Consider the following 18,335-nt stretch of genomic DNA (forward strand, 5'->3'; position numbering starts at 1 on the left):
GAGGTTGAGGTTTGATGAAGCAAAGGAATTTGCCCAAGGAGGCCCAGCTAGTAAATGGTAAGAACAGGATCTCAAACCATGCCTCTAGCCCTGCTCTGCTTTGAGTTTGCACACCTACTTCTCTTTCTTCACCATTAAGGACTGTAGAGGACAGTTGGGCTGTGTCCCCCTGAACAGTCAGGAAGCAATCCCAGAGTGGTGTGGCAGGGTGAGTGGAATGGGTTCTGTGGCCTGTGCCACTAAAGTCACATTTGGCAACACTTACTACATGTGTACTCTGACAGTCATGGCCAGGAGATGTGTCTATGTCCGAAAGTAACCGTGGCCTGTTGGTGACAAGCTCATTCTGGTTTGCCTGGGACTCTCCCGGAATGCCCTCAGTTCCAGACAAACTAGATGGTTTATCATCATCCCACACCTAAAAACGCTGGTTGGACTTTGGGAACAAGGATGCCTAGAACACCTTCAAACTGAGGTTCCTTTTTTTTCTTTTTAAGATTTTATTTATTTGAGAGAGAGAGAGAGATAGCAAGAAAGAACATGACCAGGGAGGAGAAGGAGAAGCAGACCCCTTGCTGAGCAGGATACTGGACACAGGGCTCCATCCCAGGACCCTGGGATCATGACCTGAGCCAAAGGCAGCCGCTTAACCAACTGAGCCACCCAGGTGCCCCTAGAGTTTCAAGAGAAATATATTGAGTTTCAAATTAGCGTCAGTCCAACTACACATGCGCCCATATGCATGTGTCCCTCCCACTTGGCAAAACAAGTTGAGGTGCCCGGCATCTAAGCACTTTCATTCTGATGTGGGAATAAACGTGCATGGAGTAAGTCGGACAATGCAGTCCATGGGCACACTCCCTTTTTAGTAACCTTTGCTATACATCTCTTAGGTCATTTAGTTACAGACATGGTTGTCAATGTGGCATCAGAATGCACTACCTCCTTCTGTGACTTGGATGCTTTTTTGACGATGTGCCATTTTGTCACATTTAGGGGGCTCACTTGGTGACGTCTGCCATCTCTGATCATCTTGGGTTTTGTATTATGCATCTCCCTGGAAAGCATGCAGTTACCCCAACTGTGCTATCAGAAATCTGAGGCCAAACACAAATCTGAATGTCCATGTCTCAATATACTATTTTCTTATGGGAATGTGTTTTTTTAAAAAAGGAATCTGACAATTTTGATCACGTGAAGAAGATGTTTTGGGATGAGGTCAAAGAAATTTCAAGAATAGAATAGCTTTGTTGCCTGTGGAACAGAGTGAGCTGTATTATAGAGCCTCTCACATCTGAGGGTGCTTGATCTTTCATTGAGGTGCTAAGCAGGCCCCTCACTTTGGGATCCACTCTCCACTCTTCACGGGCGTGGCTGTTCTCGAAGTCACAGGGAAGCAAAACTTCAAACACCAGCACTTAAGGTTCTAACACCAGGCAGCACTCCCTTTAATCAGAGAAATGCAGCCAAGAGGAAGGGGCTATCTGACCCAGATAGAACAATCATAATTGTTTATCAGCTTGTCATGTTGGTGGCCATGTCCTTCGACAAAAGAAAATGATAGCCTTACTTGAGACTTTCGACTAGCAGCCTATAATTCTTTTATTTGCTTTGGAGGGGCTTTTACTAGTTCATCTGAGAGTGACAGGGTGATTATCATTTATTTTGACACTCAGGAGAATATTGTGATGGGGGGAAAGGCAGAAATGTACTTCAGAGGACCCACACGGGTGTCTGTCATATAATTATCTTTTCTCTGCCATCAGGAAGCACATGTAGGCACAAGAGAAGCATGGATGGGGAAGCCACTGGGCTGAGGGAAATGAGAGAGCCTTCCTCTGAGATCCAGGGTATAGGCTTGGGCAAAATGTAAGGCTGTCCTGGTGCTTATGTGATGAATGTCAGCCTGCTGAATCCAATTCCAACAAGGGCCTCCAAGGGGCAAAAGAATGTTCAGAGGTGGTTGTGAGGCATGCCTGGTTGTGAAAAATGTCCAGGCAATGTAGTCCATTCTTCTCAGTGAGAAGTTCTTCATGATTTCTGGTCAGTGCAAATAAGACAAAGCTTGAGTGAATTGTAAGAATGCAATTCTATTCAACATTGATAAAGGGCCTCCCGCATGTCAGACACTGAACTTATTAAGATGAAAAAACACAGTCGGTATCCTCCAAGAGCTCAAATTTAGGACAGGATCTCATAAAGATATTCTTAAAATGAAGATGTTCTATCTCCAGAGAAGTTAGGGAAATGCTGCAGATTTTATTCTCTCTTGAGATTTACAATATGCATTTGCTTACTAAGGACACTGAGAAGTCCTCCAGGATAGAAACTTGCTTAACTGTGGCTATTGCATATTTCCCAACTTGGTTTCTCTGCTGAGCCCATGAAACCAGAGTTCCTTGGTTACAGTTTAGGAAATGCTAGTGTAGGAGGTTTATCCGACCATCACAGAACCCAGAAGTATGAAAATCACGAGCTAGCCCCCAGGGAGGGGCTGGAAGAGCAAGGTGCTGGGTCTAGCAGATGGACTGGGACTAAGATAGAACCTTGATCCTAGAGGAAGACTAGGGTATCATGTAGCCTACAGAATGTGTGTGCGTGTGTGCATGTGCACATGTGTATGTGTTAGTATAGAGTTGTGTTCTCCATGGTAGAAACACATCTGCAAACTAAGACCATGGACCAGGTGGAAAGTAGAGGGTGAGGCAGGGCAACTCAGAGGCAATGGGCACCTGGGGTCACCCTGCTGCAGAGGTACCAGGTTCTGTGGACAGCTCCATTGTCTGCAGCCATTGCTGGCACCATCATGATGGCTCAGAACCTAGAGAGCGGGTTTGATAAGAAAAGGCATCTTCCTCAGAACACTAATGTACCAGGCATTGTACCAAGTTCTTTAATATAGTATCCCATGAAACCCTTACAGAGACCAAAGACAAAAGTATTACTAATATCCTGTTTGCAATTGGGGAAACCAAGGTTTGGGTAGGGCTGAATAACTCACCCGTGTTCACAAAGCAAGATTTGAACCTCAACATTACCCAAAGTTGTTTCCTTCAATGCAATAAACCTATTTATGTTGGCACCATTTGGTCTCCATGGAGGTGGGCCTCGGATGCAAATCCTGTTCTGTACCCACATCCAACCTAAGACAGAGGCAAGTTGGACCAAGTTCATTTGCTCCTGAACTGTTCATTAAAATAAAAAGCATTTTCTGGATAACCTTTCGTAGTATCATGTTATTAGATCTGTAACAATAGCAATGAAAAAAAGACATTGTCAATGACTTTCCTGGTGAAAAGTGAAAATTCATTAGCCTCGGAGATTTTGTTTGCTTCCTCTCATCCTTTTTGTGCGAGCCATGACATAAGCAACCATGATGACTTCATCTTTATTTTGTTTGTTCATCTATGACTTCAATTAAAAGCAGATTAAGTAGGACAGAGATTCCATCAGTTAGGCATTCATTAGACATTAACAAAGTGCAAGGCACTGGGTCGTGCACACTTAACCAGAGTTGGTTTCTTGTGGAATCGATAGTGTCAAGGCCTCCTTCATGCCTCTGGCCATAAGGAGCTCACTTAGTACGTCCCTGGTGAGTCTGTAGGCCTGAAAGCTGCCTCTGATTTCTGACAGGATCCTGATTAGAGAATCCTGTTTTCCTAGACCAGGGAAGCAAATAAGCATCACCCCTCCACCCCTCACACTAATGCTCCTAGATCAGGAGTGGCTTCCCAGTCCACCAGGCTGAGAAAAGACCCTCATTCCATTGTGTGCTTCAATGGAATAAGTGCCAGTTTGTGTGCTGATATTTTCCAAAGATAAGGGGCAAGACAAGGGCTTATGCTTGGCATAAGCCAAGCATTATCTCTGCTCACACTGGACCCTAAAGTTTGCCTTGTGACAATTTCATGAAGAAACAAAGGTGAAGAAACATGGTAGGATAGAAAATGTGCCTGATGCATCTAGCCCATGGCAACACTGAGGCTGCTTTAGAAATCCATCCAAACTTAGGGTGGTCAGATCCCCATGTTTGTCCGATCAATCAGACCTAATGGATGATGATCTGATTCCAATTGTGAGAAAAAGTAAAGTGCCTTTGATGGTCTGAGAAACACAGTCATAGGCAGGAAAGGAATACCCCAGGATGGCAGCTGAGCCAGATGAAGTTCGTGTTTCCTTTAAGGTTCAGTATTTTCTACATGGGAGTATTTCTGCTGGGGACTACAGGACCATGCTGCTTTCATCTCTTACCTGTTAGTTCATATTTCATGGGTCCAGAAGGGGTCAGAATCCACAGGTGGGCTCTATATTCATAGAAGAGTAAACTACAATGAAAAATCGTAGTTGGGCAGGTTGCCCTGAGCCAAATAAGATGGCTTACTATTGTCAAGACCAGCAGGCAAATGTGCTTGATTCTGCTCTAGCCCATGCTTCTATTGGGTTTGTGAAATCAATGCAGGGAAGCCTCACTAAAGTGGAGTGAGGAGGGGGCGAGGGGAAGGTTGGAAAGGGGATGCACCACTCCATGTCAATTATAAGGAGAACTGTCAATTACAGACCCAACAGAAGAATCATCAACAAGGAAGAATCATCAATTACAGGTCCCAACAGGGAAGGATGAACATTGTGTGTAATACAAGAAATTGACCATCCCTACAACTCAACCAATGAGAAACTGTCATCACTTTGAACTCCTGCTTTTCTCCAGGGGACTTGCCTTCAAAACAACCCCTCCTGATTTCTTCCTTCTTGATAAAAATAACATTATTCTCCTTTGTTTGTTGGACTTGCCTATGGCTTTGCAGTAGTTTGCAGATCCTCAATTGCAATTCTCTGCTATTCCTGAGTAACCTGTTTTGCTGGTAAGATAACCAGCTATTTTTTTTAGATTAATGGTATTTATCAATGTGATCTTCTTACATTAAAATTTAATTGCAAAAGCAGTACATTCTCCTTGTAAAAATGATCAAAACTATAGATTGGGCCAAAGTCCTACCTCCTTCTCACCATCCTTAATCCCAATCTCCTTTGTTGGGGAGCCACTGTTGGGTAGGAATAATTTTCCTCTGCCCTTCAAGGTTCTTCTGGCTGGTCTGAGAATCAAATTGGCATGCACTAGATTAACAGGAGAAAATCAAACAAAACTTGTATACCTCCTATATACATGGCAGAGACCCAAGCAAATGGAATAATTTCCTGAAAGGGGTGAAGTCATCACCTTAAATACCATCTTCAGCTAAAGATGGGATGGGAGTCTGTAATGGGAGGTGAGCAGGGAAAGTACAGTCAACAGGGTAGGGTTGGTATGCAGATTTAAGTCCTACCTTTCCACTGACAACAGGGTCTACAGGTTTAGAATCATCCTCTTCTTACTGTTACAGTGAGGGAGATACCCTCACCAATGGAGATTTCCCTTATACATGTAAATGTTCCTTACAAAAGGTATGACTTCCACTTGATTTTCAGACCTTCTCTTGTGTCTGCAGTTTCTTAAAAATAACCAGGTTAAATTAATCAATATGCCAAAGAGGCATATCTTGGGGTGGCAAGATTTGCTTCCCTATACCACCATAACCAATGTGAAGTTCACTTGTATTAGACCTGCTATACTTTTTTGAACATAAACTCTACCGGCAAAATATACGTATAAAGTATTGTGGCATTTTTTTGTGTGGAAGCAGGTTCACAAAAATGACACCATACTATGGATAACATTCTTCAACCTGATAATTTCACATATTACTCTTTCTTGGAGAGCCTTCCATGCTAGAACACATTAGACCCACAACCTTCTTCAAACTACTACAAAATTGTTCCTAGTGCAGAGAATCTCATCATTTTAGTAATTTCTCTGTTGTTTGGACGGTTAGATTGTTTCCAAATCTTTCACCATGATGGATAATCCTGCGGTGAACATCCTTGCAAGAACCCTTTGTGGACACATGCAGGTGTTTCTTGGTGGTAGGTGCCAAATGGGTGACTGTATTTTTCTTTCACTAGGTGCTGCTCAATTGTCCTCAAAAGTGGCTAACACCAATTCTTTGTCATATGAGCGGTGTGTAAGCAAGACCCGGTGTCTGACATCCTTATCAACACTTGCCATGATCAAGTAGTCCACATCATCTTCATCTCTCTAATTTCTTTGTAGCTTAAGTGCCTACAACAGTGTGGTAGTCACACGGTAAAGGCTCAAATAGCATTTGCTCATATTCCTTTTAACTGGAACATCTTTTCCTGCTGGCGCCCCTCTCCTTCACCTTGCTTACACCTACTCACCCCTTAGATTTCCACACTGGGGACTTTTCCTGTATGTCAGGGTAGATGAGATGGTTTTCCTGTGTATTCATAATGCTCTCTCTCGATGCACTTGTTATGGTTGATTATTTTGTTATATGCTGTCTCTCTTGCCAATCTCTGACCTGCTGAGCACCAGAGAATGCCTTCGCTCCCCTCTGTTTTCTTCATCACCAGGACCAGGGCCCCACATGTAGTAGGCATTCAATAAGAGTTTTTAAAATAAAGGCCATTGTCATGCAGCCACATCCACAATTGAATGAAAAGCCTGTGAAAATAAACAGCATATCAGCAGAAGGAAAAATTAAGCTGTCAATCTGCTGAACAGCAAAGATTTCTTTTCTTTATTTCAGGTCTTTTAACGTGATGGAGGAGGGAGAACGAAAGAAAAGCAAAAATATAACAGGGCTCGGGAAATGCTTTCCCTTTTAATGTGGAAAGCGATTGGTACATCAGTCCATGGCCATTGCCAGGGAGGGGGCATCTCTGCCCATCACTGTCTCCTGAGTAACCGTCTCCTGCCCTTCTGTCCTTCCCCTTCAGGGACCACGGTGATGCGGATGACAGCCTTTGATGCGGATGACCCGGCCACAGATAATGCCCTCCTGCGGTACAATATCCGTCAGCAGACACCTGACAAGCCATCTCCAAACATGTTCTACATAGATCCTGAAAAAGGGGACATCGTCACTGTCGTGTCACCTGCCTTGCTGGACCGGGAGGTGAGCGGAAAGGCACACATCTTCTTTTTCATAAGAATCGAACGTGGCTTTCACAGGAGGGAAGATGTGAGGCTTCAGGCAAAGGCACTTTATACAGAGGAGTGGAAATGAGGTGTTTACACGTGGTTGGGTAGGGAAATCTATAAAGGGAAACGCGAACCTAAAAAACACACTCTCTGAAAGGCTGCATCCTTTGGAGTTATTTGTATTCACTCAACCTGATGCCTCTGTTTCCTCACCAAGTGCTTACTCATGAGCCCTTGTGATGGGACTCGATCCCTCCTTACCCATCTGCCAAAGGGAGAGGATGGGAGGGAGGAAGGAAGGACAGACAAGGAGGCAGAGGAGGGACAGAAGGAAGGGAAGGGGCTTTGTCCAAGATCACAGAGTCAGGTGGCATCCACTTCTCTTCTTCCCCACCCCTCTTGCCACGTGTGCCACTGTTTCCCTGGAACCTCTCCTGCTTCAACCTCAGGTTATCACTGGGCACCCTCACCCATCTTGTAGGTCAGGTGACAAACACCGGTGACCCGGTGAGAATGAGAATGAGATCTGCATGGACTTTAGTCAGTCTACACTCTTGCTCATTGTTTCTGCCCAGGGTGATTTCAAGTTTCCACATTAGTTGCCATGTCAAAATATTTAGATTTCATATTTTTAAAATTTTATTTATTTATTTGAAAGAGAGAGAGAGAGACAGTATGAGCAGGGGGAGGAGTAGAGGGAGAGGGAGAAGCAGACTCCCTGTTGAGCAGGGAGCCTGATACAGGGCTCAATCCCAGGATCCCGAGATCAGGACCTGAGCCAAAGGCTGATTGATGCTCAACTGACTGAGCTACCCAGGTTCCCCCAAGATTTTTTTATTTTTTTTTTAAAAATTCCAATTGTAGCCTTCCTAAAAATCACAAATTTTAGAAATTGTAGGGCCAGTTTCCACATGCAGTCAATCAGTTACATAAGATGAGACTGTCGGACAAAGCTGGTGGTCACAGTCCCATGTACACAGGGTATGTGCTCCTGTGCCACTTATGTTGCCTCACATGTGTACCCTGGCCCTGGCCCTTCTCCTAAGTTCCGGGTCCCACTCTGCAGCTCCCCACAGGCTACCCTCAGTAGGAGAGACTATTGGCCCTTCAAAAATAACATTTTAAACCAACTTAGGGATTCCTTTCTGCCCCTCACCCCTTCCCCCACCCCCAAATCTGCTCTTGTCCCAGGATTCTTCATTCCCTACATGACATCAACCCACAGACATGACCCCAGCAGTCCCCCTTGATGTGCAAGTGCCACCTTCCCCACAGTGACTGCTGGGTTTCCCTAATGGGCTGGTACCTTTCCCCCTCATGTCTTTGACTAAGCAAATGCTTGGATCAGAAATGCCTTCTCCTCTTCTTTCTGATTTTCCACACTGTAGCTTCTCACGAGAATCTGGGTTTAGAGCCACTGTCTTTAAGAAGCTCCTTAAGGGACAGCCTGGGTGGCTCAGTTGGTTGAGCACCCAACTCGTGATTTTGGCTCAGGTCATGATCTCAGGGTCATAAAATCAAGCCCATGCTGGGCATGGAGTCGGCTTAAGATTCTCTCTCTCCCTTTCCCACTTGTGCTCTCTCTAAAAAAAGAAGAATAGTCTTTCTGAGACCCGAGTCTTCCACCACCTTGGTGCTCCTCCAGCCTCTCTCTGACTCTACTTACCTGTAGCCATAGTATGGCACATGCCCCTTTAAGCTGCCATATGTCTAAAGAGTATCCCTTTCCTCTGGGTGTAGATGTGTATTACCCAACACAATAACCACTGGCCACACACAGTTATTTAAATTTAAATTTATGTTAATAAAAATGAAAATGTAAACATGTATCATCCAGGACAGATATATAATATTGTCCCCATCATAGAAAGTTCTGGTGGGCAATGCTGGCCTCGACCATATACCTACGAAGAACAGAGGCTGTGATCCTTTGCATGTCTGTAGCCCCACTGCCTACTAGCACACTTCGAGCACTCCTAAAAATCCTCACTGTACGTTTTTTGGGGGACAGGCAAGAATAGTTGGAAATGACACTAAGATTTTGCACTTCAGGGGTGGGAAGCTGTAGCGAGGAATGAGAATTCCTGGAAGGGAGGAAGAGAATGAGATCTGCATCAAAATCGTGGCTGTCACTTAGAAGATGTGATTATTACTAGTTAAAAATAGGAAAGCAGGGGGGAAAGGAGTGAACCGAGTCCACTTCCATCGTGTTGTGTCCCATTCTCTTTCCAGCCTGCCCCGTGTTTATGGCTGCTTGATGCTGTATTATCTCCTTCGGAGGCAAGGAATGACTTTCTGCCTCTGTTTATCCCGCCCAGCATGCATGTGCATGCATGTGTGGACACACACATACACACACACACACACACACACACACACACACACACACCAGCTTTCCCCAATCCTCCCAAAGGTATTTGCAAATTTTTACAAGGCAAAGATGAAATGCAATGATTTCTCTGGCTCAGCTTCTCTTCCTACTGACAGAAATGTTTTGTAAGTCTCTATTTATAAACCAAAGTGTAATATAATAGATTATTCCATTTTTTGAGGTTTATTTTGGGGACAAATGTGTTTTAAGCTCATGATCTCTTCTTTTGGGTTTTTGTTAACTTGCAATAAGTATGTAATTATGGGAGTTGAATTAAGCGTTTCTGGCCACAATACATAAACGGCTCCCCCAAAAAAGATAAACACAATTTAACTGAAATGGGAAAATCAATGAAAAGGAATGAAGAGTGTCACTTCTCCGTGAGGGTTTCCAGAGTTCACTGCTGACCCAGGCAACATCGGTGCAATCTGAAGAAAAGAAATGTCCCTGAATTTAGGCAAGCCTTGTCTGTTTACTGGTGCTGTGCTAAGCTTCTCTCCGGTGAGTTTGCTGAAACGGTGAAACGTGACTCCACGCTCCTCATCTTTAAAGACACAGAACTTGCACATCAGACTTCAAATCTCCCTGCCCCTTTCATACAGTCACATGCCCACCACGGGCGCTGTGGGATTGTTTGTCATTATTTCTGGAGAACTTCTGAGTAGGCATCCTGTCCTGGGTGTGGTTTTAAAGTCTACTTCTGGACCCTCTGAGCAGAACATTTAAAACATGTATGCACCATTTATTTTTAAGACTATATTCCACTGGGACCCCTGAAAACCTTGCTAGGGTTCAAACCAATCGTTGTTTCATTGATGGGTGTTCAGGCCCGGGATCTCAAGCGTGTTTGTACATTGAATCCTGTGGGTGTAAATGAATAAGTTGAGGACTCCTCCTCGACCCAGAGCCCCTGAGATTATACAAATGGTTTGCTCCTGTTTGGCCCCACCTCATTGGGAGTGGAGGCTCTGGAAGCCCACTGGTTGACATAGTTGATAGGACAACAATTTTTCACCTTGATTTTCCATTTAGTACCTTTCCTTGAATGAGTATATGTCCTCAGGGAGGACCCTGGCAGGTAAGGTGAGACATCAGGGGAAGCCACAGGCACTGTTGTCTTTGAACCCACCTTTCCCATAGTTAATTTGTCATAAAGCGTGTCAGGGAGAGGGTCAAAGATGCCGGTAAATGATCTTTAACATCACCATCTTGACTATTGCCTTTTCTTCCCACCCTCACTCCTCGGATGTCTCTCCAGTGGGGCCAACTGAGGCAGGTGCCCTCACTCATCTGCTCCTCTCCATACTCTGAGGAGGAAAGGGACTGTGTCCGGCTCATTTCCTGATGCATTCCCAGTCCTTAGCACATGAGAGCTCAGCAAATACGTACCGAGCAATAAAGGGCAGGAAGGAAGAGTGTGAGGGAGAGAGGTGGGCAGCTGGGAACGTGTGGCATCTCTGTGTGCAGGGCTGCCGTCACAGGGTCATCACCGTTCATTTCCTGCTGCATTGGGGGTGATGCAGCCACTGGACCCACAGCACATGCACACATTGTTGCTCAACTGCTTTGGGTCACGTGAAAATGCTCGAAGGCAGCTCACCCTCTGTCTCCATCTTCTGAGGACTCATAAATGACCCCCTCCTTTTCCTCCTAACCGTGATCAGCTGCTGACTTGCCTTCCCATTTGACGGGCCACCATTGCCAAATAGATGCCATTGGAATCGGGGAATTTATTCTACTTGGTCTCCATCTGATGAGTAGTAGAGTGAACTGGGACAGAGTTTCTTGAACTTGGCTGAGGAGCTCTAGAAATCACAGTGCTCCAGCAGAAGCCTAGAGCCGTGAAATGTGAGTCTCGGGTAGTAGGGCATAGGCATCAGTAGCTTAAAAAAAATTCCAAGTGGGCAGCCCGGGTGGCTCAGCGGTTTAGCGCCGCCTTCAGCCCAAGGCCTGATTCTGGAGACTCGGGATCGAGTACCACATTGGGCTCCCTGCATGGAGCCTGCTTCTCCCTCTGCCTGTGTCTCTGCCTCTCTCTCTCTCTCTCTCTCTGTGTGTGTCTGTGTGTGTGTGTCTCATGAGTAAATAAAACCTTTAAAAAAAATCTTTAAAAAAATTCCAAGTGATTCAAACATGCAGCAAGCTGAGGAATCCTTGCTTTTGGAGACCACATTTCAGTGTACTTATGACTCAGAGGGGGACCCGCCCCCCATCGCTTGTTTTTCCACCTAGGTGAACATATTTGTTTCCTAGAATGGCTGTAACAAAATACCACAAATCAGGGAGCTTAAAATAACAGAAATGTATTCTCTCACAGTCCGGGAGGCCAGAAGTCTGAGATCTGGGTGTTTTCGGAGTTGGGTGTTTTTCTCCCCTTTGAAGCCTCTAGGGGAGGACCCGTCATTGCCTCTTCCAGCTTCTGGGGGCTGCCAGCCATCCTGAGCTTTCCTTAGCTTGGAGACACAGGTCTCCAATCTCTACCTTCATCTTTGCATGTCCTTCTTCTGACTGTGTGCTTTTGCATTATCTTCCTTCTGTACATGCCTGTGTCTTCCTATAACACTCCAGTTGTATTGGATTAGGACCCACCTTAATGACCTAAGAACCTATTTCCAAATAAGGCGCTATTCACAGGTACAAGGGGTCAGCACTTATATATATCTGTTTAGGGGACACAATTCAACCCCTAACAGTGAGCTATTTGGTCTCTCCCTGCTTTAGTTATTTACCTACAAGCTGGAAATAACAGCACCTCCCTCAAATGGGTTGGTGAGGATCAGATGTGTCAAAGTACACAAAGTACCTTGTTTATTCTAAATACGGGCTACCGGGGAACCGGGGTGGCTCAGTAGTTGAGTGCCTGTCTTTGGCTCAGGTTGTGATCCCAGGATTGAGTCCCGCATTGAGCTCCTCATAGGGAGCCTGCTTCTCCCTCTGCCTGTTTCTTTGCCTATCTCTATGTCTCTCATGTATAAATAAATAAAATATTAAATAAATAAATAAATAAATAAATAAATAAATAAATAAAGGCTATCATAATCCTCATTAGTGGTTGTAGTGGTAAATTGTAAAGGTGAGTAGTGAGTTCCCCATTGTGGGATGTATTCAAACAGACTGCCCTGGGTAGGATGTCATAGAAAGGGATTCAGTTCATTAGTAAAGGTCATATCCTTAATATCTTTTCCAACCTTGAGGCTCCAGTTACTGAAAATATTTATGGACTATCTTCAAGGTGAAATTTGCTCTGCAGGATGCTGCCTGGGAGAGTCCGTTTTCTACCTGGTCAGCTGTGTGACCTTGGGAAAATCATTCAACCTCTCTGAGCCCATTTCCTCATCAGTAATGACTATGATAATGACATCTGCACCACCGACTATAGCACCTCTTCCTCCAGTTTTGCAAACAGCAAAGCATTGCACAAACATAGCTATTAGCATGTGTCATACTTTCTATGGCTCCTGAGAACCCAGGCTCCAGTTCCCAAAAGCTACCAGCTGAGAGCCTGGTTATTGTTTCTACCCACATGTTGCTGATACAAAAAAGACTCTTTCCACATTGTGCACACCATATTCACTTTGTCCTGTGAGTCAGACCTCTTCGGTTTTCCTGACGCTGGGCAGGGTTTTGTTGCAATTCCTCAGATTTCGCAGCTGAATTGTGAGAGCAGCTGCAGTGACCATATATTGTCCTTCCGTTTTCATAAGCTCTGTGTGAATAGACATCAGATTTCACTTGGAAACATGGTGCGTTTTCCAGTACAGGCTCTTCTGTTTGCTTTTTCTGAAACCATACCAGAATATCAACTACCCAAAGAAAGAGATCTTGGATCTTTCTTCCTTCTCCATATTCCCGTTGCCAAACTTAAAGCCAAGTGAATAATAGGCACTTGGTAAAGATTTGTTGGATGGATGGATGGATGGATGGATGGATGGATGGATGGATGGAGAGATGGATGGATAGATGGATGGATAGATGGATGGATATATGGATGGAGAGATGGATGGCTTCTGTTCATTCCATTTGTACTTATTAGTAAATATCTTACAGATGATCTCAGAATTTACTGTAAGATCCACACCCTTGCATGGGTATACAAACAAAAAATTATTTTATTTTCATTGAGAGCTTAGTATTACCCTTGTGTAATCATCCAGTAATCTAATGTACTCACCTTCTACCCGCCTTGTGTCAGGACTGCATTAGGCTCTAAGAAACACCTTGGTGAATAGGATGGGCATGAGGATCTGTGTCTCTTGAGTAAATGTTTGGGGAAACGTTTGGAGAAAATAAGAGCCATATATCCTACTGAACGAAATTGGGTTCATCTGGGGCACTGTTTTATTCTTTTCCATAACCATACTCAGCCCCTCATTCTGACAGCTCTGTCTATGTTTTTAAACTATGTCTGGCTGCACTACAAAATAAAATCAGATAAAGGTCCCTAACATTTGATAAATGGTTTATTTAGTTGATCATCTTGGCTGGGAGACTGAAATTCATCAGCTGAAATCTGCCAACTTTTCTGAACACAGCCACAATTTGAAACCACTCAGAGTAGCTAATGGTCAGTTTCGGAGGTTTGTTTTTCTTTTTTGTTTCCTCCTCCCCCTCCCCTTTCTCTCCTCCTCCCCCTCCCCCTCTCCTCCTCTTCTTTTCCTCTTCTGTCTTCTCTCCCCCTCCTTCTCCTCTCCCTCCCCCTCCTCCCCCTCCACTCCCTCCTGTTCCTCCCCCTCTACATCCTGGTCCTCCTCCTCTACTTCTTTCTCTTCCTCCTCCTCCTCTTTTTTTTTTTTAACAAATAAAAACGGTTTCCAAAAGATGCCCTTAAAATTCAATCTTAACACTTGCATTGTGAGAGTATCATTAGTCTTTTTAAGGAGGTTGAGCACTTTTCTATCTTTGTTTGAATTCGCCTTCAGCTTAATATTTATTATCCTCCAGATAATCTAAGGAAAGTGATAGCCTATCCATAAAAATGTACATATAATAAGAGACATTAGGCCTCTGAATGTAATTTATTTTCTATTTTCAGCTGGTAAAGGATTTTCTGAGACTTTATAATGCCCTCAATTTTTAGGCCAAAAGGGAAAACAGAGCATTTCCTTCCATGGTAAGTATCACATAAGACTTATTTTTAGATTTATGTGCATGTATTTGCTATGAGAGAGTCAGCAGTCCTTGATTATGTCAAAGAAAACCAAAGCATGTGGCGGAGCATGCTACACAAAATAGTCAATGAAATTGGACGTGTGGCTGCAAGTCTAAAGAGAGCTATGTGCTTGGTCAAGATGATCCAGGCTAAGATATTGTCACGTAGACCACATCTCTAGAAACATAGTTAAAAAAAAAAAAAATCTGTGAAAATGATGATATCAAGTCAAGCTGCCTAAAAATAAAGGAATAATTGCAAGGGGTAACATTTCTCCCATGCCTCAAATGAAAGAATAGCCGTCATACTATCAGGAAAATAAATGTTTTCAGGCCTCTCTGATCTAATGCTAATACTTTTCTCATTATCATCATGTTTAAAACATTGGCAGTAATTACACACAATTCAATCATGCTGTCAGGAATATTCTCCTTCTTTATTTTGGTGGGCAGGCCCAGAATTATTTAGATAACAGCATCCTCCCCATTCCTGTGAGCTATTTACTCATAAATATTTTTGTTGGGATAATTTTCTCTATTTTTTTATCACTTGCTGCTGAGAAAATAGAAGGGGCAAGAAGTAGATGTAAATAAATTGTCTTATTATTTTTAAAATAACACATTATCCTTGCAAATGAAACACAGATGGTGAACCACCCTATGTGAGTCACACTTGCTCTGTTGTGTCAGCAAATGAAATGGAATGGGATGTTCATGAGGCATGATGCTAAAGAAGCCCTGGGGTCTGAAACTTAGTTGGAAACATGCTGGCTTCCTGCTGATGGCAGTGGGGCTAGAGACAGAGAAACAGGGCCTTCCCTTGTGGCCCCCTACACTTCCTGACTCTGGAGAAATTCTAGCAGGGGACCGTGGTGAGTCCCATTCTGTTGGCGTCTCTAAGCTCTTCCCCCATCCTCTGAGGGTGGCCTGTCCACCCATGAAAGCAAGAGCTGTCTCCAGTCCGCTAGTAGGACTTCAACCTGGCTTAAGTCTGGTCTGAGAGCCATGGATCTAGAGCATGAGAGCCAGCTTCAGACTCTAGAGATTCATAGCCTCTTATCAGCTGTGAGGACTAGGCAGGTCAGTTAGCCTGTGCAAGCCTTGGCTCTTCATCTGCCACAATGAGGATAATCATAGTCCCCAGCTTCTAGGCTTAGCAGGATGATTAAATAAGATATGTCAAGCACTTAGCACCCTGTAAATATCAGTGGATATTAGTTATGTTCATGGTGGACAATGAGAATTAAGAAGCATCACATCACAGTGGGAGGATTTCTTCCTCTTGCAGGGAGGAGTACATTTATACTCTGGCCACACAGCAGAGACTCCGGCAGACTTCTAAAGTTCAATGAAACACTGAGGTAATCCACCTACCACAATCCAGGGGCAGATAATGATGTATAAATATCCAGCACCCACCAATGTCTGTTGAGTACATGCCAGAGTGCTGGACATCAGGGACACAGAGAACGAGCTGCCGGGCGAGGAAGGAAAGCAGACCTGTCAGCAACACACACACAGGAAGACGTGCTGTTTGAACTAAGCCTTGATGGGTGGTTGGAAAGCTGCAGTGGAGAAGTTGAGGGATGGGCCTCATGAGGGAACAGCATGAGCAAAGCTGCAGCACGTTCATACATGACTTGAAGAGATATGGGGAGTTGAGGGTGTCCCAGGGAAATCCCACAAAAGGGCAGGGAGTCAGTACAAGATTGTAAAGGGCTTCGAATGTCATCCTAGGGATTACAGATGTATCCTAATGTAAATGCAAGGCCACCAACCATATTTAAACATGAAACACAGCTCTGTTCACCATGGTGCTCGCAGAGCTGTGACTCAGAGGGAAAGCTGGCAAGCTGGAGGGGAGACGATCAGCAGAGGCATTTTGGAGGCAGCTCAAGAATCCTTGGTGAACGATGAGTAGCTGATTCACAGATTTCTAGCCCTTTCAAGGAGACAGATAAGGAGTTACCACTTGAATCTAAATTCCACAGGTTGGTAATAGCTGAGTAAACAACAGCCTATCATGTGTCTCTGTTCTTGTGCCTCAAAGAGTATTAGACAATCAGGAGTTGCTTGGTACATGTTGAATCAAGAGACACTTCGCTCTGTCATTAACAGTGATTCATCTTTTCATATTTGACAAATGTGTAATTCTCTGAGCTTTACTTCTTTTCTGTCTCTCTTTTTTTATATGGTAAAAATAACTTAAAATGCAGGGCGATGATGAATTTAGAGTACTTCTATTTTTCTATCATTTTAAATCTCTCCATCTTACTTTATGTGAAGTACCCTAAAAACTGAAGAACTTTTTCTTTTTTGGGAAAAGTTCTTTTAGAGCGTGCATATTTCTCCAGGCACCTGGGTGGCTCAGTTGGTTGAGCAGCCGACTCTTGATTCCAGCTCAGGTCATGATCTCAGGGTCATGGGGTTGAGCCCTGCTTTGGGCTCTGGTCTCAGTGGGGGTCCACTTGGGATTCTCTCTCCCTCTCTCTCTCTCAAAATAAATAAATAAATAGAGAGCACATAGAGATTGGGGATTTTCTATTTAAGGACTGGATATTAAGTGTTCTGTAGACCAAGAGGCAAAATTGAGAATATATATAGATACTTATATAACCATTGAAAGTGTAATCATTAAAAAATATAAAAAGTGGGGTGCCTGGGCAGCATCTGCTTTCGGCTCAGGTCATATTCTCAGAGTCCTGGGATTGAGCCCTGCATTGGGCTCTCTGCTCAGCGGGGAGTCTGCTTCTCTCTCTGCCTGCCTCTCCTTCTGTCTCCTTCTCCCTCTGCCTTGCACTCGACCTGCTCGCTCTCTCCCTCTCTCTGTCAAGTAAATAAATAAATAAATAAATACATACATACATAAATACATAAATAAAATATTTAAAATATCTATATCTATATCTATATCTATATCTATATATCTCCTGATCCTACATTGGGATCCCATTAAGTCATGTAAAATGATGTGATAAAAGAATAGATGATGACATGGAAAGATGTTCACAGCATGTTATTGAGCAGTTTGCAAAACATCACATAAATTGTGATTGTTTATTGTTTGTCTATGTGCATCGCTTTATTCTGTTCGGCTGTTATAACAAAATACCATTGATTGGGGGGCTCACAGTACAGAAATGAATTTCCCACAGTTCTGGAGGCTGAAAGTGCAAGAGCAAGGTACTGGCCAGTTGGTTCTTGGTGAGAGCCCTGGGTGGCCTCCTTCTTGTGCTATCTCCCCATGCAGAGAGAGGAAGATCTCTTCTCTCTTCGTCGCCTTATAAGGACACTAGCCACATCATGAGAGTCCCACTCTCCCATCCTCATCTAAATCTAATTACCTCCTAAAAGCCCCACTTTCTAATACCACTCTACTGGTGGTTAAGGCTTCAACCTATGTATTCGAGAGGTATGGAAACATTCAGTCAATAACAAATGTCATCATGATCCAAGATGTGAAAGGATTTGTGTGAATGTGTTCAGAGTGGTCCTTTCAGGTGTTGCTTTTCTTACTGTGCAGTGTGTGAGCTGGTAGTCTCAGGTCTAGGTTACCTGAGTTCAAATTTCAGCCCCGCCTCTTCCAAGCTCTGTGATACTGGGAACGTCAGTATCTTGAACAACGGGCAGCCGTAATTATGATTGCCAGGTCATCAAATATTCTTCTTTCACATCACTGCTAATGCTCCCAGAGGGCTCCATTGTGTGAAAGTAGCACGATTTAGAGAACAAAACCCTTATGGCTGGAGATGTGCCTCAGTTTCTTCACCTGCA

The 18,335-nt window shown here is 43.9% G+C and overlaps 1 protein-coding gene across 2 annotated transcripts in view; it reads left to right on the top strand.

The window, feature by feature from the left end:
* CDH13 (cadherin 13) overlaps positions 1-18,335 on the top strand; it is a 1,003,185-nt gene that overhangs the window by 754,273 nt on the left and 230,577 nt on the right. For both annotated transcript variants that reach the window (XM_077890995.1, XM_077890996.1), the window contains one exon: positions 6,838-7,016. In XM_077890995.1, coding sequence (XP_077747121.1) covers positions 6,838-7,016 — 179 coding nt within the window. The remainder of the gene's footprint in view (positions 1-6,837; positions 7,017-18,335) is intronic.

This window comes from Canis aureus, chromosome 3 (genome assembly GCF_053574225.1).
Source record: "Canis aureus isolate CA01 chromosome 3, VMU_Caureus_v.1.0, whole genome shotgun sequence".
Lineage (NCBI taxonomy): Eukaryota > Metazoa > Chordata > Mammalia > Carnivora > Canidae > Canis > Canis aureus.